Genomic DNA, 26,452 nt, shown 5'->3' with positions numbered 1-26,452 from the left:
GGAACATGCTTGACTGTTTGTGTAGATGTTGTCATAGCTTTCCCCTTTCCTGAAAATGGTGTCTGGACACAGATTCTCCTCCTCTGCATGGTCTGTGGGCACCTGCTCCCTTACCTTTCTGTTAGATGTGGTTTTAGACATCAGATCTTTCTACTTTGTCAGATGGGTGATATCTAACACCTTAGTCCTATCGGTCTGTGTGGTGGTTCTGGGCATGAGAGGCCTATTGTCTTGTTTTATGCGTTATCCTTCTGGTGGTGTGAATGCTGACTTCTGTGTGCATATAACGCAGGTTATGAGAGGAGACCTCTACATCAATCTTTTATGAAGCCACAATTATACTTCTTTTAAAGCCCTATAAGCACCTCCTGGATTTCGGCTCTTATGGGGCATTATCTTTACTAAAAATAGATTACAAGCTTCTGACTAAAATGCTGGCAAACTGTCTAAACTCTGTAATACTGGACCTCATACACCCAGACTAAACCAGGTTTATGCCCAGAGAATATACATGTGAAAATCTCAGAAGGGTCCAGGTGGTTGCACAAATTGGGGTGGCTACAAAAATGGACTGGGCCTTGCCTTCTCTTGATGCTACAAAAGCATTTGACTCTATCAAATGGCCTTGGTTATTACATGTTCTACACAAATTTGGTTTTGGAGAGGTTATTATCAAATGGGTTTCCTTACTTTGTAAATTAGCCATGGCAGCTGTCTCGGTCAATGGTTCCTGCTTTTCTTATATTCCTTTGTATAGAGGTACAAGACAGGCATGCCCCCTATCCCTTATATTATTTGCATCGGCCATTGAGCCACTGACTATTATGCTTCAGGGAGCCCATTATAAAGAGGCATTACCATGGGAGATTGAGGGACCGTGTGGCACTACATGCTGATGACCTCATGCGTTTCCTATCAAACCCTGTAATGTCCTTTTCGTTATGCCATAGACCTTACAAACAGATTTGGTCACTTCTCGGGACTTCACATTAACTGGGCAAAATCTGCCTTGCTGCCTCTTTTTTCTACAGAGTCTTTTATTTAATATCGACTCACTTTGTGGCTGCGCTCCAGATTTGTTTTTGTATTACGTTGCTAGTGTTACTATGCGGCGATTGCTGGTCCTCCCGAGGTGGCGGTGTGCGGGGTCCCGCGGTCGGGGCGCGTCCCCCCGGCTTGTTGTCCGGCTGCCAGGTGCGTGGGTGCCTGGCCGGCATGGTGCTGCCGTACATGAGCTCCATTTTATTATCTTCTGTTGGGAGTTAGCTGTCTCCCTCTCTCCACCCCTGGGCGGAGGCTTTTGTTTAAAGGTCGGGCAGAGACTTGCAATCACTGCCAGTTATTGGTTTCCCTCAGTGTGCTAGCTAGTCTGCCTCTGTTGGTCTCCTGCTTCTGTCATCTTGTCTGCTATACTTTGCTATTGTTCACCAGGATTTACCATCCGCCTCAGTTCTGCTTAGTATTGTTCGCGTTGGTTATTTACATCTGCCTTTTCTGTCGGTATTCTACCCTTTTCATCCAGGTACGCCAGAGTCCCTTTTCGGTCCCTAGTGAGAGTAGGGACCGCCGCCCAGTTGCCCGCCTGGGGTTAGCCAGGAGTGGAGGCTAGCAGGCAGGAACAGGGGTTGTGGATGAGATCTAGGGCACCCGGGCTGGCGTATCGAGAGTAGTATACCGTAACAGCTAGCCAACTTGTTCTCCTGGAGTGTTGGACTGGAAACAGTGATTTTATTGATACCCTGTTTTTGTGAAACACTACAGTATTGTTTGACCCCCTTTTTATGGAGTAGCATGCTTCAACCACTAGTGATGGAAATCTGGCGAATATTATTGACACATGACGTGTACCATGGGCTTGGCTACTATAGAACCTATTGATATCATTATGTATGAGAGTTATTTACATGGTGCACTTGTTAAAGTGTTGATTTCTAATTGTTAATCCATTATTTTTTTTAGTCCTAGTAGTGGGTATTTCTGCCCTTGTGTACTGGTAGGACAGATGGAATTTTTAATGAAAAATAAGTAATAAGCCTAATTTACTAGTCCCGCCCTCCCAATTTACAGTGGATATGAAAAGTCTACACACCCCTATTCAAATGCCAGGTTTTTGTCCTGCAAAAAAATCCAACAAAGATAAATAATATCAGATTTCCACCTTCAACATGACCCATTCTGCACAATTCCATTGAAAAACAAACTGAAATCTTCTAGGGATGGAAAAAAACACAAAAATAATGTGGTTACCCTAAAATTAATACTTTGTTGATGTACCCTTTGATTCAGATATTTGGGTAGGTGTCTAGCAGCATGGCATCTTGATTTGGCAATCTTTACCCATTCTTTTTTGCAAAAGCACTGCAAATCTGTTAGCTTGCAAGAGTATCTCGTATGTGCTGCCCTCTTCAGCTTAATTCATACATTTTCAGTAGGATTCAGATCTAGACTCTGCTGGGCCATTCCAAAACTTTAATCGTCTTCTGACGAGGCCATTACTTTGTTGATTTGGAGGTATGCTTCAGGTTGTTGTTGTGGTGAAAGGTGAAACTTCAGCTTTGTAGCAGAGGCCTGAAGGTTTTGTGCCAAAATGGGCTGATATGGGCAGTTTCTGTGCAGAATGTGGTAGATATTTTCCTTACTGATCAGAAAGAACCTCCATTCTCTTATCTAGTGTAGATCCAAACAATCTGCCATGCTCATAGGCTAAACCACATAAGTGATATTTAGAAGTACTTTCCACATCTCACAGTCCTAGCCATGGTGTGCCTGTGACTTAACTTATTCCGCTGATGCATCGCATATCAAATCTGCCTTTAGATTTAGATTCTTAACAGAGGTTAAAATATCATCTCTTGGGACCCCTGAATCAATATGTTCCAGACATTGTAGCAGGTTTCTTCTTATATTGTGGGCTACTTAATTTGAGGCTGCAGTCACCAAACATTGCGCTGACACTGTAGAATGTCCTCTCCTTAGCAACCAGTCTGCTCTTCGATCCATGGGGTCTTAGAAGCTTGAGCCATCTTCCATAGGAACATATGTTTAAAAAGCTTGTCGATTGCCACATCCACTTTTGGAAAGGAAGCCCATGAGTTGAATTGCTCTTCTTTAAAAGGATGCATGGTCTGAAATCTCATTTAGAGGATAAGCCTTTTTCCTGGATGTTTTTATTCTGCTATCATAATCTTTACTAGGGCCTCATCCACTTTGAAGGCCCTAGGCCACTTAGAGGTGACTTGTGGAGCTTCCCTCTGGTCAACATCATCATCATATGACCGGATGGACTTTAAAAATTTTTTTTTTTAATCAGAAAATATTAGTTTCCCCAAATCTTCAGAATCCTCTTCAGATGATGAGGAGGAATGTACTTCATCAATAACTTGAAATTCTTCATCTGACGATGGAACTAATCATAACTTCCCAGCAGGACGTCTAGGTTATTTCTTCTTTTGAAAAAGGGAATCTTTAAGTTGTTGCAAAGAATCCTGAACAAAGTCGTTCAACCAAATTAATACATCCGGACTTCAAGACTCTTCCACCACATCCTTTAAGCAACACCCAAGACAACAATTATATTCATAGGAGTCTGGGAGGGGTGTACTGTAATCTGTACACTAAAAGCTTTTTGTATGACGCTTTTCTGTCGCTAGACTCCCTATCTCAAGATGCTGTGCCCAAAATCTTAATAAAGGTAAAGGCAAAAACAACAATTTAAATACAAGATGTGGAAATAGCACCACACACAGCACACCAACTAGCAAAATGCTGACAAATAGCTCTATCCTTAGAGAAAGAGAGCATGGCAAGGAAGCATGTTTAAATAAAACAAAATGTCAAATTTAGCATATAAACCACACTGTTAGTACCGTTAGTGAAAATCTCTGCAACATTGAAGAAAATTAACTATATAACTAGGAAACCAAGATTGTTCGCCATACACCACCTGCTCCTCCATGCTAATCGGTGTGGTCAATCCACCAAACCACTATGGATGGGGATGGTGTTAGGTCTAGCAGACGGAGGCATCGTCCTGCCTCCTGAGTCTGCTTCTGTTTCTTCCAGCACCCACAGGGTTACTGTGTCTGGTTCCTTCACCCAGCTGGTGATGATATGCAATTATCCTCCTATTTAACCTCCCCAGACCTTTCTCAGAATGCCTTTGTTGTTGTGCATTTCCTTGCATGACCGCATGTGGGCTGCTGCTGCAGCCATCTTTTCTGCATCCAGTTCTTTGTGTGTGCTTAGCTGGATGATATCATGTCTGTGTGAATCCAGCTTTTTGTATGTCTTGCTGCTGGTTTGTGCAGCTTCTTTGCTGTCTATCCCCTGTGTCTGTTACCTCTGTATAGGTCTGTGTCCTGCCCTCACCTTACGTCTACTCCACACTCCTTCATATCTGCTTGGCTCAGTGCAATTGACTCTGAATTCCCATACTCACCAGGTAGGGAAGGCTAGGAGCCAGGGATAGTAAAGGCGTCCTGGACCTCCCCACCTTCAGGGGTACCTGCAGGTAAAGGACGTTTTAGCCCATCTAAGTTCAGGGTCAGGTCGGTTGTTGTCCTTTGGACTGCGTTCCTGTCTGTGCACTGTCTCTGCCTCGGAGTCAGCCATTTATGCTACTGGGTGGTCTCACTCAGTAGTACGACACAGTGGATCCATAATCACATCATTACAGATGGTAGTATATGGAGAATGCTTGTATTTACCTTATGCCTGCTTGACAAAGGCGCTGCATAGCTGAAACGTATTGCTGTGAATTTTTAAAGGGTGAGATAAATAAAGACTGCATTTAATTTTTGGATACCTCTGGTGCATTTAACGTTTCTCCATATATTATTAACTATATAACTTCCAGTCTATGGCTCTCTGCACATGGGCACGACCATTTTGGTATGGACCAACCGTCTACTGTAGCTGTTACAGCAGTGCTACTGCTACAATGGAACTTTAAACTAGGAAGTTTCTAATTCTGCAAACATAGTAATCAATAGTTTTACTGGAGCATGAAAAAAACAATGTGTTCTTGCCAATATAGAGGTCACAAAGGACCAGTAGGCAAAGAACAACATTTCTTCAGACCGTAACAAACAACCTATAGCACTCAGGAGAGTGCAACAAACTATCTGTCCAGCATGTCCACAGGACAGAAAAAAACACAATGCAGGTAGGCACTATCCAGAATTATATGGAGGATGGCTAGTGAATTAGGTTCATTACTTACTTTTCATTTAAAATCTTTTGTTGTTGATGGTTTATATCAAAAATCAAAAGGTGAACAGAAAAATGTTTTGAGGACATAAAGAGTAAATTTACAGCACATAGGAATAAGCAAGCTAAAGGACTAATATCTTACTCAAGAATCTTGTATGTCATATGTGTAGCGAATATACCATTTGAATTGTTGGAAAATATGTTGATAGAGAAACAAAGTCAGAAGTACCAACAGCCGCATGTCATGCAAAACTACACAGAATTTATGCAGAATATACGGTGTCCTCCTTAGGCCTCATGTCCACGGGGACAGATCCGCAGCGGGTCACCCGCACGCGTGATCCGCACCCCATAGGGATGCATTGGACACCCACAGGTAATTAAATACCTGCGGATGTCATTTTCCCTTGAGGTGCGGCTTGCGTGTGCGGGAAAACACCAGCAGCATGCTCCATTTTAGTTCGGGTCTCCCGTAGGCTTCTATTGAAGCCTATGGAAGCCGTCCGGATCCACGGCATACCCACAGCTGAATTCCTGCTCTCTGACGTGGGAGAGCAAGAGTTAAAAAAAAAAAAAAAGAGTGCGCGGCGCATGCGTGCGGCACGCTGCCGCAGTGCCGAGCACATCCGTTGGGACGAAGAAAGATGATCTGGCCGCGATGGAGGGCAGATTTGCAGCGTCCGGACAGGTAAGTAAATTCTTATTTTTAGGCCTCATGTCCGCGAGAAAGGAAGGACCGGCTACAGATTCTACATGAAGAATCCGCGGCTGGCCTGATTTTCCCTGTGGACATGAGGCCTTAAAAGACTACACATTGATATACAGAAGGCATGAGTAAAAGCTATTAAACATCAAACATAATAAACAAGAAATGATCAGAGGGGAGTGTGTGTGGGGGATGAGCTTCTCATCGTTAAATATCGTTTTATAGAACAATGTAGGAGTGAGAACAAAGTGCTGAGGATAGGATAAACTAGGATAGTTTAGGGAAGGACCAATAGTCTTGTTGAGACAATCCAGAAAGAGAAGAGATCACAATTTTTAAAATAATTACTTTGGGTTATCGAAATTTCTAAATTTGATTCAAGGGGACCAGATTTCCTGAACGTTGGAGTGAATTCTATGCTCCCAAAATGCTGTCGCAAACCACTGAGCATCTGGAGTCTTTTCACATGCGATGCCAACGCCAGAATTTCTGTGTCCGTTGGTTTAACTTCATCAAAAACCTCGAGATACAGGCTTGCACAAGGCTTGCGTCAATCAGAGAAACAATAACAAGGAGACAACTCGCACTTTTTGGTCATGTTGCACGCTTGTCAGAAGCTGTCCCGGCTCACTGTGCTCTAACTAACTGCAGTAATTGCTTGGAAAATCGAGAGACGACCCCCTGCCGGATGGCGGAGGCCTCCTGGTTGTCCGCGGCGCTCGCGGGTGCAACAGATAGGCAACAGTACTTCCTCCAACATCTACACTGAATGTAACAATGCTCTCGGCCGTGGTCATTCTAGATTGGCACTACGGGCCCTTGTTGTTCAAGCGAGATAACTAACTAAAAGGCTAGTTCTTCAAAATGTATTACTTATTTTTAATTAAAAATTCCATCTGTCCTGCCAGCGTACAGGGGCAAAAATACCCCATTGGCTGTGCTGCTAGTAGGATCTAAGGGACGCGATATTTTTCTAAATAGCCGTAGATTCAAAAAGAGAAGTAAAAATTTTTCCTTTATTCTTTTCCTTGCTTAGATTAAACTCCTGATTCTGGAAAAATTACACACCAAAAATCTTACATCAAAGCTGCAGCAAACTGCCCAGTCTTAATCCATTCTTACTACATGAAATATCTGATGATAACTACATATTATAATGTAGTGGCCCAAAGTTGGGCTACCTCTAAGTGGTATTTGTGTACCTCAGTATTGTTTTGTGTGTATGCTGGTCGATGTACTGTGTTCGTGTTAGTGTCACCATTCCTAATGGTGCTGGTGTGTCTGTCTCCAAAACCTGCTCTGAGTGGTGTGAATGACCATTAGAGAGGCTGGGGGCGGAGCTAGTGGTGTAGAACAGAGAGAGTAGAGATGTAGTCAGTGGAGGAGAACGTGTGAGCAGGTGGCTCTGCTGCGGCTGCTTCGGCCAAACCTCAGACCTTTTCCCAATTGCCATAGGAAGTATCCCCTTTGGATAATGGAGCTTAGAGACCGTATCCTGTGTTAAGAAGTTGACAGATGGTATCACACACTCCCCTGCTTAACTACATTGTAGAGAGAAGGGACTGTCTCCGTTATTTCAGTTCAGAGGACGAGTTTCACGTAAGCATCTGCACAGCAAGAATTCCACTAGAGAAACAAGTTCCGGGACATAGTGAGTGGTGAATGAAGAATAAGTGTTTTTCCCTTCGTATTCAGAGTGTTCTCTCAAGAGTTCTACCATCAGATAACTGAGACTGATGATAACTGCACTATGGGGGAAGAGCAACGTTTAATTGCCAAAGTGTTGTACCTAAGACTATCTGTCACTCAGAAGAGGCACTGGCTTCACATGAACAGATAAGTACCCAAGAATTCCATAGCACGATCGCTAATCTTATTCCCCTGCATGTAGCCAGGCGTGTATTCGGAGGTACTGGGAGGAGACGATAGTGCCATCATGACCTCCCACCATCTTGTTTCCCCACTGTCTCCCACGGCCAAAGGTCTGGCCTCCGCTGCTGCAATAATTCTACATTATATTATGTGATGATATACTTTACAATACACACTAATGCTGCTAGAAAATTACTTTGAGAAAAGAAAGGAAGACCTTTCCTCTCAAGAGGTTGAAGAAATAACATCATTCCTTAGTGCTGGTGATCATATTCCCTAGCATTTCCATTACTACTTACTGCCAATTTCCCCTACAGATCCAATCAGAATGTATGAGGAAAGTCTGTGATCATACTGTAACGTTAGAATTTGACAATTGTGGGTAGCCTTCAATACAGTTTAATCTATTTGAGCATGACTTTCAAGTGTCAGGTTCTTCTGGGAAATTGTCTCAAGGAGTATGATCGCACTTGTGTTTTGTCACCTGTCCTCAGCATATCATGCAACCTTTAAAACAAACTATTCAGGCTTTTTCATCTCCCGAGCCACCACTCCTACTACCATGTGTTGTTTTCTATGTAGTAAAGATTTTTCCAGCTTTCTTAGCATCAATTATTTATTAATATATTTAACATAGTGGGAATATGGCTTCTCTCTCTGCTAAATGAATCTCAGTAACTTCTGACAGTTGACCCTCCTATCCATATGCCAGGCTTTCAGTTATAAACTTTATTAACTTGACAGTTATCAACACAGGGGTGTGAAACTGTGTATCAGAAAAGCAGCCACGATCACTATAAAGCTGCTTCAAAAAGAATTTTTATCAGTGTTTTAAAAAGCTTATGGGAAATGTCTCCACTGCATGCATTTTAATGAGAGATGGAAGAAAGCAGATTTTGTATTGACGCCTGTCACCTGAAGTCTGCTGCATTGGTATATTTGGATACTTAATTGAATCTTGGAGCAGAGGTGGAACTTTTTTTGCCAGAAAAGGAGTGAAATGACGAGGCTGCTTATCTAATTGCTTCTCTACACTTTTACACCCTACAGATGCTGCACTCATTGGTAACGATGACATCTAAATGTTTTTACAGAAAAATATGTGCAAAACTTTTTTTCCTTTTACTCAAGGCTTTAAAGATTGAAAAAATAAAAAGAACAAAAGAACTACACAACTGATATCGCCACTATAAAATACTCGAGTTATCCAAAATGGTAAATTCCTTTAAAAAAAGAAAATGCCAAAATAGTCGTTTTCCGATCATCTTAGTTCCCTAAGGGCGCCCACCCACTGGCGATTTTTTTTCCCTGCGAAATTCGCAGCATTTTTTTTCTGCAGGGGTCTATGGGACTTGTAATGTTAAAATCGCGATCGCGCAAAATCGCATTTTGCGCGATCGCTATTTTAACATTACAAGTCCCATAGACCCCAGGAGAAAAAAAATGCTGCGAATTTCGCAGGGGGAAAAAAACGCCAGTGGGTGGGCGCCCTAAAACAGTAATAAAAATAAGTTTAAAATCCTATATACTTCAAAATGAAACCAATAAAATGAAAAAAAAACCTGATACAGCTCTGTTACCTAGAAAATAAAAATGCTCTGGTCCTGAAATGTGGCGCCACACAGAAAGTCCTTTTGTAAAAATCAACTGTTTATATTGTGCAAAAGTGGTAAACATTATGAAACCTCTATACATTTGGTGTTATCATAATGACCCGTAGAATAATAATATTTATACCACACTAAATGTCATAAAAATAAACCGTAAAAAAGAACTGAATTGCTTTTTTTTTCATTGCCCCAGCTCTAAAAAAAATATAAAAGCTATTCAATACATTACATGTACCCAAAATAGTTTTTTGTAAAAACTAGAACTTGTCCTGCAAAATACAAGGTGTCATACAGCGAAATTAAAGAAAAAAAAAGTTATGACCACTGGAAAACAGTTTAGTGGATACAATTTAGTGGCGCTTATGGCTAAGTTCACACAGGTGAGGGCGATATTGAGCCATGAATCATGGCATGATACTGCCCTCGCCATCTATGTGAAATCCCCGAGGATGCGAGGCGTTTGCAAGTGAAAGCATGTAGTTTCTCCCATTGGGCATTAAGATGTGAGAGCACACACAACAGGGCATGCCACGATTTGATTGCCACATTGCATTGGATCACAGTGCCATGCAGGGAAACATTGCTCGTGTATGACCCCATTCAAAAGAATAGGGTTCATATTTGTGCGAGAGTTGTGAAATGCACAAATCTGGCGAGATTTTCTCGCCCACGTAGAGCCAGCCTAAGGCAAAAATTTGTTATGTCACTAGGAGGTTAAAAATGCAACTGTGTTCTGCGCCAAATATATTTTCATGAGACGTAAATTCAAAATCAACAATAAAAAAAGTGACATTTTCGGGAGGGTTTTTCCAATTTTAATGTGACTGTTGGGGAGAGATTAGAAATTTTACTATACCATTTCTTAAAAAACTTTTTTTGTCCCACTAGGACACCTCATTAGAATTTACAGTCACTTGATTACTTGTCGTTCTTCCACATGCTTCAATATTTCTGAATTGCTGTAAATGGTATTTTGATTGTTTCCTATTTCCATGGTGAGCTTTCACATGGAAACCCATCTGCACTTTGCAATTGTGTGGCCGAAGGGCCGATAGGGTGACAAAGAGGAACCTACCTCTGGCTAATCAGCGTTGGCAACCTCATATTTTCTTTTTTCTGGAAGACTTATCCAAAAAGCACAGTTAGACAATATTTTTTATGAACACATTAGAAAACCATAGTTAATCCAAGAATATAAGTGACTACAGCTCAGAATACTGATAGAAACACATAAGCAGCATGCACCGTGAGCTACAAAATAATAATACTTAACTTGTGCAAGCTCCACCAGCTTCAAAAAAATCAAGGATGCATCAAATTTATTTTTATGGACAATGGGAAAAATGCCCTCTTTTACAGACTGTCCAAGAATTTATGGACAGTTATAAGCCCTGCTGCTTAGATGTTGTAGTCTGCATTGATCACGGCATTTAAATGGTTCAATAGCCATGATTGAAGTTTATTCAGATCGCAGCCATTGCTGGCAAGCCTTGTAACAATGACTGGGAATTAAAAGCATGGAGTCTGGCTTTATTTTTAATTCCCTGTCATTGTTACAAGGCTTGTATAAAGAGTCAAACTTTGGCTTGAAGGAATGCTGCCTTCCAATAGGTGGCACTGTGGAGGTATTATTCCATCTCCCTTATTTGCATATTACCCAGAGGAGCATGAATGGCCTCTTGCGTCTCCTTACTCACCATCTAGGTGCTCTCCCTAAGGAGAAAAGATAGTATTTTTAAGTTGTATGCTCATGAATGAGTTAAGGAGTAATCTAACTGTGGTTGGTCCTGCCTGGCCCCTTAGTAACTGCTACTATACAACTGGATCATAATAATAATGTAGCTCAATGAGATTTAGGATGTTAATGCAAAATAACTGCCTAAAGGGCTTTTCTGAGTTTCTTATTATTTTTACATATTTCTGGGTCCCCATGCCCAAAACTATGTAAAAGTAATATACTTATTGTGGCACCAGACTTGTGTTTCAGCGGTCCGCTGGCATGGCATCTAATAGGTAACTTCACCCGGGCCAGAAGACTGGGTGACATTCCATAAACCTCTATCATAGAAGCCCCAAGGCAGATTTATGGGACATCAATGAGGACGTCCTTGCCGGCCTCCCACTGGCTGCAGTGGTCATATAGATAAACAACCCATGTCACCACTACAGCCAATCTAAAAAGAAGACAGAAGCAGTGGTGGGGTAGCAGCTTATAGTGGGAGGGGAGTTTGTAAGATTTTAATTTTACGATATTTTCCTTATACCCACTGACACCAATGTTGGGTTTCTCAAAAAACAGCAATATCATTTAGGTGCATCATATATGATGAAAATACACTTAAGAACATGTGATATTTCACTGATTCTTATTTTATTAACACCTTTATCACAGGTCAGTGCAGATTCATCTCGCTCTCCCAAGTTATTTGTGCATTTTAATTTCTTGGAGATTTGGTTGCTATGGAAACCTTGTTAAATGTCAGTGGAGTATAGCAATCACATTTTCTCTCTTTGACAGCTAATTTATAAACATGTACTTCACAACTGATTAATTGCCAATGTCAGACCCCCGAAAATGCATCTTTATTCAGAATTCCATGCAGCTTCCACAAAATAAATGTGTAAATAAGGACCAAAGATCATTAAATAAATCTTTGGTCTGTTAGCCTTATTAAATAAGAGCTGCACATTAATTTAATTACTGCAATCAAAATCAGACACAGACTCTATTTGACTGATGAAGCTAGACACATTTTATAATAACTGATTATGACTTCAAAATCCCTGTTTTAAATGAAGGTTAAAGCGACGGTCCACCTCAGGAGCCGCATGAACTAGAATGTTGGAGATCTGCATTGGGAGCAACATACTAATATACAACAATTACTCAAATTGCTTCCTGTACTAACAGTTGCTGTAGGTTGCTGTTGGACCAGGCAGGCTACTTTCACATTGGGCTTTTACTTCCAATGTCGGTTCCGTTTTGAATTTTGGTGTTCTATGGAGAAGTCCTTAGGGTTTTTCTGTCTAGCTTCAAAAGACTGACATGGATGGAAACCATGTGGAACCCCTCCACAGAGATCTCCATCTCGCATATTAAACCATACGGTTCTGTCTCTTCTGCAATTTTCTGTAGAGTAGGCCGAAACCCGAGACTGAACGGAAGCTGGAACTAAAAGTGGAATATAAAGAGGCCTCAGTAGAAAATACTGAGTCAATTGTAATTTAAGAGATCACTGTACATGTAAGGAGGATTTCCTGATATATACTTCTTGTGGATGCCACTGTATAGGCATACGGTGATATACTTTACCATCTGCTCCGATGTTAAAACTCATACTATGTGGAGGAGAGCAATGTACAATGCTGCACATATTTTGGAAATGTCCAATATCGACTAGCTTTTAGTCTGGAGTCTAGCAAATTACTTCCAAATTCATAAATTCCGTCCTAGCCAAATTGTCCGCACTGTTGTTGCATCTCAGTGACATGCCTTTGCCTACATACAAATGCTCGGTAGTGTGCCATCTGGTGAACGCTAGGCTATGGCAACAGACTGTCCCTCCTTCCATGTCGATGTGGCTCAACAAAATACAGGTGACCATGGAGATGGAGGACTTGACTGCTTCAGTAAAAGGTACACAAAGTTAATGTATGAAAATATGGTATTACTGGGTCGAATCCCAAGATTTAATGGAATTCCATAACATCTACAATTCCTAAGTACACAAGGGTTCTAAATTACGTTCTCCTCAGAATCAGATAGATTGGAATAATTCCCTTATGGGTTTGTCCTTTTCTGTCTTGTCTTCATATAATGCCTCTCTTTAGTTGTCTCCCTAAGACCACTTTCGCACACCATTTCTTACAGCGTTTAGAGCAGCATTTCAAATGCCATGCTAAACGCTGTAAAACGCCTCCATTGATTCCAATGGGGCTCCTCAGACGAGCATTTGAAAGGGGAGTTTTGAACACTGTGATTTTCGATTGCTGTCTGCTCTATTTTAGTGTATTTCAGAGCTTTTTAATGCACCTCATCAACCATTGTAGTGATGGGGTTTTGAAAATGCTTTAAAACTCGGCTTTTTAACAGACGCCTGTGTGAGAGCAGCCTAAGGAGGATATGTGTTCCCTTCTCTTATATGGGAACACATATAGTTCATGGGCGAGATGGAATTGCCGACCAGTAGAGGATATTTAATAAGTGGATCAGGGATCCTTCATGGGGTCCTGCTTCCTCTTCTCAGTGGTCTGAAATGATGGTTCCTGTGTAATGCACATATCATCTTCACAGTACCCTTTTTGCCGTCTGGTTAGTCCCACCTCCTTGGGTTTGCTATATTTGTTCAGATGTACTGTGTGTGAACCTCGTCTCCATACTTTTTATGGTTTGCTAGTATCATCTCACGATTTAATATTAATAACCATGCTGTTTTGAAAATTAAAGATTTCTTAATAAAGAATTTAAAAAAACAAAAAAAAAACAACAAAAACACATAGGTCAAGTGCACACGACCTGGTTGAATTCTGCATGCGGGATCCCGCAGAGGAATCCGAGCTGGTGCCCGGCCGGTAAGCCCTGTGTACCTCTTCGGAGACTTTCTCTTTTGTACTGTTGATGTTTCAGCCGTCACACATGTGCAGTACAGATGTGACCGCGCCGTTGCTAGGCAATGACGCAGATCCCACGGCCTTTTCGCAATAATGATTGTGGAAGGGCCGCGGGACGAACGGTTTCCATTGACTTCAATGGAAGCTGTCAGCACAGAGTCCCGCTCAAAATAGAGCATGCTGCGATTTTTCCCTGCGAATAGAAAATTGTAATTGATTTCCGTTCGTGAGCATGGAAACCCGCTTTTACATTGCATGCTATGGCAGATATTTTGTGCGGAATCTGGAAGTGGACGCCTGCTCCAGATTCCGGAATGCAAATCTGGCCGTATGCATTGGGCCATACTGTATACTTTTTTTGAGAAAGTCAACTACACTATTCTATACAGAAAAGAAAAAGTTATAGAGATTTTCACCATTATTTATAAAGCACATACACATTACGCAGCACTTTACATCATTTGACATTGGGTTCTGTCCCCATTGGGGCTTACAATCTATATTCACCTGTCGGTTTTTGGAATGTGGGGGAGGAAACCCACACAAATAGAGTAGGAAGATACAAACTCCATGCAGATGTTGTCCTTGGTGGGATTTGAGCCCAGCCCCCAGTGCTGTAAGGCAGCAGTTTGCTGTCCATTTATACTGACCAGAAGGAATCTAAAAGGACACTGATGTGATTTCAGTTAAGTGAATGGTGGCCTAGGGATATATTTGACATATACACTGGAAGCCTGCACCAGACCCCTGAGGCCAGTAATCGGTTGCGTTGGTCACTTAGTGTATATACAGGCACATCGCCACAGCGACTAGAGCAGTGGCGCTGAAGTGGCAGGAGTATATATTGGCGAGTATACTTTCTTGTTATTTTATCACATTTTCTGGCTTTGGGCATATTTTTGCTGAAATCATACAATCTCCTTAAACACTTAGCAAACATTTTTAAAGTCTAGCATTTCCAAAATATAACAGTGCTTATAATATTGTTGGAAAATGTATTAGTTTTCTAGAGAAAACTGGGGACTCGCAAACATGCTTTGCATCGCATTTACTGTTTTATAATAATAATAATCTTTATTTGTATAGCGCCAACTTATTCCGCAGCGCTTTCAGGCATGGATAAAGGCAAAACAATACAACAATTGCAACAATTACAATGTGAGGTACATTGGGTTAGACACAAATGGGTTGGAGGTGGTACATGAGGTGCAGGGGTAGGGGAGCACAGGCAATAGGAAATTTCATGTACAGATCATTTATTAGAAGGCAAACAGGGTGGAGCACCATAGGGAGGGGCGAGGGACTAGGTCAGGAGATTTGGTATGCTTCCCTGAAGAGGTGCGTTTTTAAGGCACGTCTGAAATTTTGTGCATCGGGAATTGTCCGGATGCCTTGGGGTAGAGCATTCCAGAGGATGGGTGCTGCTCTGGTGAAGTCCTGTAGGCGAGCATGTGAGGTTCGTATTACAGGGGTGTTTAGTCTGAGTGTGTTAGCCAGTGTTTTAGACATTTTTCAGGCACATTTTTTGCTTGCTGTGTCTAACAAAGGGGTGTTCCTTGTTACAAAACAGGAAGTGGCCTGAATTGCGCCAAAAATTGTGGCAAAATGCACCAAAATTTGTGCATTAACTGAGCCAACTAAACTAAATCGACAGATTTATTCAGCAGAGCTAGGCCGCCTGCAGATGGCCAGGTCAAATCCCCTGCGAGAATTCTCGCAGCAGGACCCGACCCACGCCCCTGCAGGGAGCAGTGCGGCTCTCACCTTCTCCCACGGCTCCAGCTCTGTGATGTGCCGGCTGACAGCCAGCCGGCACATGCGCAGAGCGGAGCTGGGTGCCGGGAGGGACATTTCTGTGCGGGCCTCTGCGAGATCCACACAGAAATAGAGCATGCCGCGATTTGTTTTCCGCATGTATTTTCACGCGGACAAATCGCGGCCGTCTGCCTAGGATTGCGTTTTTCAATGCAATCCTATGTAGGCGGGCACGGGCGGAAATTTGCGGGAAATCCCGTTGCAGAATTTCCGCCCGCGTGCAGGAGGCCCTACTGTGATAAATCTGGCCCATTTTAGGACAGTCTAGTCTAAGTTTGCACTGTCTAGATTTTAGAAGGTAATAGTAAATGCCCCGATGTTTTCTAAGTTGCGCACTTCAAGTGCCAGCACCCATACCCATTCAAAGCTTTGGGAATTAGAATTACTATTAGGCCAGGCTCACACGAGCGGGTGGTAAACTGCTACATGTAGAACATAGCGTTTTACCGCTGTTTGAGCTGGCGTGTCGCCATATATGGCGATTCTTGACTGTGCGTGACATTGTATCTCACACATGCTGTCATGCGCAGTCTTCCTTGTTTCTTTTTTAATATCCCGCTCTGTCGCTTAGCGACGTTGCGTATAAACGCTGCACATGCACAATGTAATTGTGTATGTGCAAGCGTTTATTACTCACCCATAGAGAACAATGGGGCTCTATCGTAGATAATAAGCGATAGAATAGAACAGGCTGCATTCTTTTTTACGCAATGAATATATGCTAGTGTGAATGGATCTATGAAAATCAATGTACTTTCATTGATTCCATTCACATCCTATTATGTGCGCGTATATTGCCCATCACTCTTGTGAGTTAGGGCTCATTCATGTGACCGTGATACATGGTGAATGGAGTCAATGAATGTACACATTAACGTGTAAACACAGCGTGTAGATATGCACGTGAAAAAGATCGCAGCATGCTCTACTTCACCCCGTATCATGCAACGTGAGCCCTATTCTTTACTGTGGGTAGCAAATACAACCTTGTTCATATGCAATACATTGCGTATGAGCGACAACACATATGCAACCTCGCTGAGACAGAGGGGGGAATTAAAAAGAAAAAGACAAAAGTCACACTGTGCATTACCGCGTGCGTGATATACGCAGTCATGCACAATGCACTCGCTGCCATACGCGGCGATAGCCAACTCTCTACCGACTCACACAGACCGGTTTTACACATACGGTCATGGAAATGAGGCCTTAGGCCTTAAAGGTGTTTTCCAGGAAGAATACTACTGATAACCTATCCTCAGGATAGGTCATCAATAGTTATTCAGCTGGGGTCCGCTGCTCCGGACCTGACCGATCAGCTGAGTGGGTGCATGCTGTTAGCGCCGCAAATACACAGAGGTCGGAGCTGAAGCAGAAAAGGCTCCATGTCAACCTATGTATAGTGGCCGGTGCTTGTAACTGCAGGCACGGCTCTCATTGAAATCAATGCAAGCTGTGCCTGCAGTTACAAGCGCTGGCCACTGACAGCATGCGCCCACTCAGCTGATCGGTCCCAAGCGACGGATTCCAGCCGATCATCTATTGATGACCTATCCTGAGGATACGTCATCAATAGTATTTTCCACGGAAAACCCCATCAAGCAAATACATTACGATGTGCAATGTCTGTAGTTCTTATCTCTTCTATTTTACTTATAACAATCCATTTTTCCTTAATGCAGTTTGATATTAATTAAGTTTTTTAGTTCCTGCACTGAGCATACAGAATTTATTCTCTATTCTGAAGCTAAAAGTTTTATAACTTTCATTTCCTGATTGGAAACTCCCTGAAACTGGATGACAAAGTCAGTAAATAGGAGGAGGGCCAGCTAGAGCACTGATCTACATACACTAGTTACTTGTGTAATTCATTCAGCAGAGGATAAGAAAACTGCACAGTATGTCTAGACAAAGTAGATATGGCAACGGTGGTAATGGGTACGGAATTCAAGGCAACTACCAGTCTCAAAGAAATTACCACCATGGCGAGAATTCTGGAACTAGCATGGGACAGCAGCAGAGTACAAACTCTCAACAGGTTGTCAGAAATGAAAACCCAGGTCCACAAGCTTCTCAAGGGTCCGAGTAGTAAGTGTTATCTGTTCTATTTTATAGTTACATGTACAGTACTTTAGTGTTGACTGTGACTTTAAAATTAGGCTGAAACAAATCAATGGAACCTTTATGAAGGTTCAAAGGGAAAAACATTGGAGTGCAGAGATGATGTACGAGTACATATTGAAATCCCTAGACACTGTATTCTTTCATGTTGTGCAGCAACACGAGGAAAGCTGCAGCATCAGGATTCACATAAAGGTTCTTAGATTTGTGAGTTTGTTTATTAACATAATTTGTTTTATATCAGTAAAGTGTTTTATATTTGTCGCGACCCGTCAGATAACTTTTGCTCCCTAGGATTACAGTATAACGAGATCCTGAATTCTGTCACTGACTTTACAGTTTCATTTCTCTGACTCATTGTGTCTTTTAGTTTCGTTTTCTCTTTCTCAGTGTCTTGTGAAACATTGTAATAAGAGCTTGAATGCAAACTATGCAGAGTTTAACAGTGATCAGCAATTTTAAGGCAATGTGAAAGGGAAGTATGAGTTGTGTTCATAAAAGGCATTTTTTACCACCAAGGCTCCTTAACCCCTTTAGGACTACTTTGGGCCTTTAAAGGGTATTCCAGTAAATTGACTTTTTTTCAGCGGATAGGTGAAAACAACTGATAGATCAGTGAGGGTGGACTGCTGGGACGCCCACCAAACCTGAGAAGTTGGGTCCCATTTGCCCCACTTCTGCTCACCTCTGCAGCACCGCTACGATCCGATATCAGTTTCCACGGAGAGCTGGCTGTGAATGCGTGCACGTGCTCCATTTCAGTGGGGCTGTCAGCAAAAGTGGGACAAACAGGACTCCGCGTTATCAGGATGGGCGGTCCAACCGTTGATCCTACAGAGAGGACTGTCAATCAGCATATGGAGGGAGGAGCCTATTGTGCATAGCACTAGACATCAGGCTGCGCACTGCCAGCTTTAACCCATAACTTGTGATAAACTATTGCAGTGATCCACATAAGTGACAAATCTCTGAAGCCAGTATGTTGGTCACGACAATGTACTGCCTTCAGAGAGGGCTGCATAAGGTTCAGAGAGGGCTGCATAAGGTGCCTAACTGATTCCCTTTAAGGATAATTAAAATGTCAAGACTACATACTGAAAACAGTTTGAATCTCACTATGTCTTGGCATGATATACATGATGCTATTGGGCAATAGCAAGCCGCTCCTGATGCTACTTTAGCAGTTCAATAAATATACATAATGCATCAGTTAAATTACTGGCTTTAAATCCTAAGGCCCCCTGTCCCCCGAATCACGCCAGCTGAAGCCTTCCATAACGTTGCTGTGGAAAGTGCCGGCCCCGTGTCCACGAGCAGAGAATCATTGCAATTCTCCGCTCGCGGCCAGCAATTCGCAGCATGCTTTGAATTGCCCCGATTCTCTGCGGTCAGCCTATCTGTCAAATAGGCTGACCTGCGGAGAACAGTCTGCCGGCGCCTGCTCCCGAGCGGCAGCTCCCGCGGCTGAGATTCGCCATGGTATACCGCAACGCCCGTGGACAGGGGGCCTTAGGGCTAATGCCCACGGACGGATTTCTGCTGCGTTTCTCACGGCGAAATTTTGCAGCTTTGAGTTCTATTGAGCCTAATAGCTTTCCTGCTGTCAATGCTCCCAAGCGGAATTCTGCCGCAGATTTCCGCTGTGGGAAAAAAATTGCGGCATGTTCTATTTCACCGTGGATATAGTATTAATGGAGACCGCGGAAATCCGCAGCGGAATTCCGCGATCGCTCGCGTTTTTAAACGCGATACTCCCACAGTGGAAATCTGTGGCAGAATTCCACAACGCTCGTGGGCATGATCCCTTAATCCAATTAAAACCTGGAAATCGGGCCTAACTGCACTTCACCAGGATATATCCCCATTTAAAACTTTTTCCTCACTCCTGTTATGCCTAATTTAGACGCAACAATTATTGCTCAAAAGACATCTTTTGAGTGATAATTATTGTGTGCATTTATACAGCAAGATGATCGCTCAAAATTCGCTCCAACGGCAGTTTGAGTGACAGTTTTGAGCGCTCACTTTGCATAAGTGTGTAAATGAAGGCTAACGCTGTATGCAGAAGACAAGCGTGACCGCTATCTTCTGCGTACAACTGTTGTCTTCTCGGAGCGCTCAGCTGACCTACAGCTAAATGTTCTGAGCGGGGTATGCAGAACAAGGCAACCTCGCTGTGATTTTCAGAGAAGGGCTTTAAATCTAAGCCCTGAAAATCATCCATAGCATGTGTAAAAAATAAAAATATATATATACTTGAATTCAATAAATGGCCGAACGCTGCCTGTGATTGGCTGAGCGCTGTGACCAATCACAGGCAGCACTCAGCTGTCATTCATTAAATGGCTGAGCGGTGCCTGTTATTGGCTGAGCGCTTTGCCAATCAGATACAGCTCTATCAGCAGGCGGGGATTGTAAATCCCCACCAGATGAAGGAATTTCAGAGCAGTGCTCAGCTAATCACAGGCAGCGCTCGGCCATTCATTAAATTCAATGAATGGCCGAACACTGCCTGTGATTGGCTGAGCGCTGTGACCAATCACAGGCAGTGCTCAGCTGTCACTCATTGAATGGCTGAGTGCAGCCTGTGATTGGCTGAGCGCTCAGCCAATCAGATACATCCCTTCCAGCAGGCGGGGATTTTAAATCCCCGCCTGAGGAAGGAACTTCAGAGCAGTGCAGGGAGAAGAAGTGGCTACACACGGCTAAGCCCCGTCAGCAGCAGAGAGGTGCTGGTGGATAATTTTCAGGGAAGGGCTTATATGTAAAGCCATTCCCCGAAAATCACTGTGTGGGGGGGGGGGGTGTGCCGCTATCCTATACTCCTGCTGTGTTCACAGAGCGCACAGCTGGTATACAGCTGAGCGCTCTGAGCGGTGTATGCTGAACACAGCTGGACCGCTATCTTCTTCATACTTGGGGTGTGTTCTCCAAGCGGAATACCAGCTGAAAGAATAGTATCAGTGGTATCCCGCTGAGAACTCAGCGCATGGCACTGATAAGGCTCATCATTCTCTTTCAGCTTGCTGAAAAAGAGTGATGAACGACTTGTTAACGAAATTCCACGATGTCCATGCAGTTAGACCTAATGATTCTTGCTCAAAAGACGGCTTTGAGCGATTTTTGATGAACAAGAATCGCTGGGTCTAAATGCGCCTTAACCCTTTCTAATCCACTGTCTGACGTCTAAAGACTTTATGATTTAAGGCTGTACAGCTCCGATGTTGGAAGACGTTCGTCAGGGTTCTCTTACTGTGTATTGCCAGCCTCTCCGCTGTCAGAGTCTATGCAATGTGTCACTCCATGCAGTACTGGCTTTAGCCAGCAGATAGCGCCATTGTATAACGGCAGAAAAAGAGTAAATTCCCTAGGAAAACCAGGATACAAATTGGATTGGAAAGGATTAAGTCACTAGTCAGCACCAATAATCTTACTCTGCCTCATAAAAGACTAGATCTGCTTGATCAAATGTTGTCAGCAGTTACTGTCTTATGAAGAAATGGAGTGGGGAGTAAAATATTGGGGTAGACTGCAGACTCACACCAATATTCAGGCTTAGAAATGAAGTGTTAAAAAAAAACAACTCACTCCACCATAAACAACTCCTTAACTGTTCTACTGGTCTTAACTTATGAGCCAAACATTAGCTACAAAGTAATGTAGCATGTATTATCATTCAGGTTGTATTTGCATTATGTTGAATATTGGTGTTGAAATAACATACCCTATATTCATTCCATGTTAGTTATGTCAATCTCTATAATATTGCAGCTCAAGTCCCTGCCAAGTTATTCAGCCAGATCCAACAAAGAGAGAAAAACTACTGAGACGTAAGAAAATGTTACACATACAGATTTAAGTTAGCCTTATCTAATATCTCTGTAATCTGTAGTTTACCATACCTTATTTGAAGAAAATTATGGATTTTGTTTAGGTGTCATACTTATACCTCCGAACTGTACTGAGTCATAATATGACCGACTGAGTCATAATACGACACACTGGTAGTCTGTAGGTCCATACTGCTTCTTTGTAGGACATGTGTTTTTTTCTTTCAGATTCATACAGAATCTGCAAAAAAGAATTGTGGCATGTTGTACTGGATGCCTCATTACAGCGATACAGAGAGATACTTGTATGGTTCCATATGAAACGCAATGTTGCAGAACAGAGTTCCTAATGCTCTGTAGTACTAAGTCGTAGGAAGTCATATTCAAATTTGGTAAATGCTGAAAAGTATTTACCAGTGTTATATAAGAGATGTATATTGGCCATGTAATGTGAGCAGAGTCGGTAGAAATATCTATAATGCTGGGACAGATCAGTGACAAAAAAAGACCCGGCTGACAAAGGACACAATGGCAAAGCTGATACCGGCATGGATATCACACAGCTGCAAGAAGCAGTGCAAAACCGAAATACATGGGGGAGCTCAACTTTAGGGTCTCCGAGGGTCGTGACTGACTAAACGGCTAACAACAACAACCTATAAGAGACTATATTAATTCTGTTAAATAGCGAGGACCTCCTCACAATGTAAAGAGTTTTATTGGAGGGGAGTTCTCCAGCCAGCCAATCACCATCTGTATTGTGCACATAAATACTAGCGCCTCTTACTAGCGGGTACTGGTCATTTAGCCATTTTGCCTCTTACTCACTGGCGTTCTTCCTTATGCTGTCTAACAGACGCGGGCTGGCTCTGGATGATACTCAGGAGGTGAGGACCATTACCAAGGTCAGCCGGCAGCCAATTCCACGCTGCAGACTTCCCGGGCGTACACGCCTCCCTTCCACTGAGAGACTGCAGTTGGGATTCGTCATAACTGCAGTCTATCAGTTCGCTGTCAGCCATGTGATTGGTCCATCCGGCTGTTTCTGATAGTGGAAGAGGGGAGCAGCGACCATGTGGTGTATCCAAGATATTGATCTGTACTCATGTATGTATAGCTGGTATCAGTTATACCAGCTGTACATATATAATTATACACAGCAGATATCCAGGTCATACCATCATGCCCCATATATATATATATATATATATTAGAGATGAGCGAGTATACTCGCTAAAGGCAATTGCTCGAGCAAGCATTGCCTTTAGCGAGTACCTGCCCGCTCGAGACTGCAGGTTCGGGTGCCGGCGCGGGGGAGCGGCTGTCAGCAGGAGGGAGCGGGGGGGGGGGGGGGGAGAGGGAGAGAGAGATCTCCTCTCCATTCCGCCCCACTCTCCCCCGCAGCTCCGTGCCCGCTGCCGGCACCCGAACCTTCCGTCTCGAGCGGGGGAGATACTCGCTAAAGGCAATGCTCGCTCGAGCAATTGCCTTTAGCGAGTATACTCGCTCATCTATAATATATATATATATATATAAAGACGAAAGCCCTCACTGACTCACTGACTCACTCACTGACTGACTGACTCGCCAAAAGTTCTCCAACTTCACAATGTCGTAGAAACATGAAATTTGGCACACGCATAGATTATCTCCAAAATAGGAAAAGTAATTGGGTCCCAACTCAAATATTCAATTCTAGCGCAAAAGAATTGGCGTCGAAATTTTACATACGTAATCTAAATCTGTCACTTTCCAATGTCATAGAAACTTAAAATTTGGCACGAGCATTGATTATGTCATAAACGGGAAAAGTTAATGGGTCCCAACACAATTATTCAATTCTATGCGCAAAAGAATTGGCGTCGAAATTTTACATACGTAATCTAAATCTGTCACTTTCCAATGTCATAGAAACTTAAAATTTGGCACGAGCATTGATTATGTCATAAATGGGAAAAGTTAATGGGTCCCAACACGATTATTCAATTCTATGCGCAAAAGAATTAGCGTCCAAATTTTACGTACGGAATGTAATTTCTTCACTTTCCGGTGTCATAGAAACAGGAAATTTGGCACGAACATTGATTATGTCATAAATAGGAAACGCTAATGGGTCCCAACTCGATTATTCAATTCTAAGCGCAAAAGAATTGGCATCAAAATTTTACGTACGGAATCTAATTTTCTCACTTTCCGGTGTCATAGAAACGTGAAATTTGGCAGAAGCATTGATTATGTCATAAAGAGGAAACGCTAATGGGTCCCAACTCCATTATTCAATTCTATGCGCAAAAGAATTGGCGTCCAAATTTTACGTACATAATCTAAATCTCTCACTTCCCAATGTAATCGAAACATGAAATTTGGCACGGGCATTGATTATGTCATAAATAGGAAAAGTTAATGTGTCCCAACTCGATTATTCAATTCTATGCGCAAAAGAATTAGCGTCCAAAATTTTACGTACGGAATCTAATTTTCTCACTTTCCGGTGTCATAGAAACGTGAAATTTGGCACGAGCATTGATTATGTCATAAATAGGAAAGGTTCATAGGTCCCAACTCGATTATTCAATTCTAGCGCAAAACAATTAGCGTCCAAATTTTATGTGCGGAATGTAATTTTTTCACTTTCCGGTGTCATAGAAACGGGAAATTTGGCACAAGCATTGATTATGTCATAAATAGGAAAAGTTAATGGGTCTCAACTTGATTATTCAATTCTATGCGCAAAAGAATTAGTGTCCAAATTTTATGTATGTAATCTAATTCTCTCACTTCCTGATGTCATTTTATATAAAGTAAACGTCACATGGTTACCTCCACATGGTGTTTCCTGGGTAACGCAGAGAATTATGCAAAATGGTGAACATATGTTTTTCCGGTATCTCTAAAGTAAGCACGACTTCATAACATTTTCCGTGTGAACACCAGATAAACACCAGTACCAAATTAACTTGGGCGAAGCCGGGTATATCAGCTAGTATATATATATATATATACATACATACACATCTCCCTGTATATAGTGATATGGAGCATGCTGGTGGGATCTGGATATCTACTATATAATTACATATATTCAGCTACAAACAATTTTTCATATATTCCAGGAAATGAGTCATGTTTGAAAAAGCTTATGTCAAGGGGCTACACCATGTATGTAAATTTGTTTTGCAGCTGGATGCAGCATGGTTTAGATATAGGTAGAGTGACAGGTTGGGGAAGGGGGCCTGAGCTGAACTTTTGCACCCGGGTCCCTAAGCCTTTAGTTACACCCCTGCATTTACCTCTCATGCATGTTCTGTTTCGGTTTCCATGCATGTATGCATGTCCCTGCTTCACTCTCTTCCCTCTAGCCCTTATTTGGGTTGCGTTCTTGTAGGTCGTTGTTCCCACAGCCTGCATGGACCTAACAGAATGAACAGCATAAAAATATTTTTTGCATGCGCTAGGACCTTACGCGATATTATCTGTTTCCATCTCCCTTTGTGTACCCATTGGGTTTTTGCACTCTTTTTGTGCAGACTATTGTGACTGAGGCCATTTGTGTAAGGCGCTATAGTTCTGTCTGGAGTGGCACAATTTGTATACTCGCTCCTTGTTATGACTTAGATATGTCTGTGCTAGGCCCGACCAGCTAAGTCCTGTATGACATTGTGTTGGTTGGAGGAGTTCCTATTTTTTATGCCCTAGGGGTCCACAGGCCCCTTTTTTAAAGTGGGGGTTGTCGGATACTGTCACGTTGTGCTCTTGGGACCTGTAGTTCTATGGGTTTCTAGGAGCACACAGCTGCAGTGTGCTTGATTTAGCTGGCTGATGGTGTGGAGTTCTCCCGCCAGCCAATCACCATCAGTCTTGTGCACATGAATACCAGTTCCTCTTACTAGAAGGGTGCTGGCCATTTTGTTATTTAACCCTTTCCCTCTCAGAACTCTGGTGTTTGGAATCATGTATGTTCTGTTTCAGTGTAAGTCGCATGCATGAGGTTCGAGGTGGGATTCCCTTGTGTCTGTTTGTTGATTGTACAGTGACTTGTTCCGTGTCTGTTTACAGGTGTTCAGATATTAGGTGTGAGCAGTGTCTTGCTCTCTGTCTGTATGCATAGTTGATTTTCTGTGTGGCAAAGTGTGTGTCTGCAGGTGAGAAGACACCTGGTGAGTTTTATGTTCTATGTTATATCCCCCTGTGTCTGTAGGTGAGCAGACACCTGTTGTGCTATTTTCCTTGTCTGGTGTTCCTACCCATTACCATCTAGGGAGAGCCAGGCCCCTAGCCTTCAGCGTGGGGCCGTCCCTATTGGGAAGATCACCCCACTTGTAGGTAGGGTTCACTTTTTGTGGTTGTAGTTGTCTTGTTAGAGTAGGAAAACGCAAGACAATGAGGATCCTTGATGTGGGCTTGTGAGCTTATGTATTCTGGCTAAAATACAGACCAATACCTTGTACATACTTATTAGATATTTCCACATGTTTGGTAGTTGCAGTACATTTGGTAAATATTTTTTTGCGCCTGTTGTTGTGGTCTGTAGTTGTTGTTTGTATGCATACTCGGTTTATGTTTCAGTGTCCATGCATGTATTCATGTCCCTACTTCCCTCTTCCCTCCAACCCTTAGTTGAGTTGCATTAGTATAGGTCGTTGTTCCCACGGCCTGCATGGACGTAACCCATGGCT

At 42.6% G+C, this 26,452-nt stretch overlaps 1 protein-coding gene across 3 annotated transcripts in view; it reads left to right on the top strand.

Moving 5' to 3' along the window:
• The first annotated feature begins 17,707 nt into the window (after nt 1–17,707).
• The window catches only part of EPSTI1 (epithelial stromal interaction 1), a 97,254-nt gene continuing 88,509 nt past the window's right edge, over nt 17,708–26,452 (top strand). Inside the window, exons 1-2 of one of the 3 annotated variants that reach the window (XM_066593228.1) lie at nt 17,708–17,910; nt 21,718–21,776. In XM_066593228.1, the coding sequence (XP_066449325.1) occupies nt 17,726–17,910; nt 21,718–21,776 (244 nt within the window). In that variant the 5' untranslated portion in view covers nt 17,708–17,725. Of the gene's footprint in view, nt 17,914–21,717; nt 21,777–26,452 lie in introns of all 3 variants that reach the window. The other 2 variants (XM_066593220.1, XM_066593237.1) reach the window with 2 other exon arrangements.

Source organism: Eleutherodactylus coqui, chromosome 1 (assembly GCF_035609145.1).
Source record: "Eleutherodactylus coqui strain aEleCoq1 chromosome 1, aEleCoq1.hap1, whole genome shotgun sequence".
NCBI lineage: Eukaryota > Metazoa > Chordata > Amphibia > Anura > Eleutherodactylidae > Eleutherodactylus > Eleutherodactylus coqui.
Note: the sequence above shows the minus strand (reverse complement) of the source record. Positions and strands in the feature narration are given on the sequence as shown.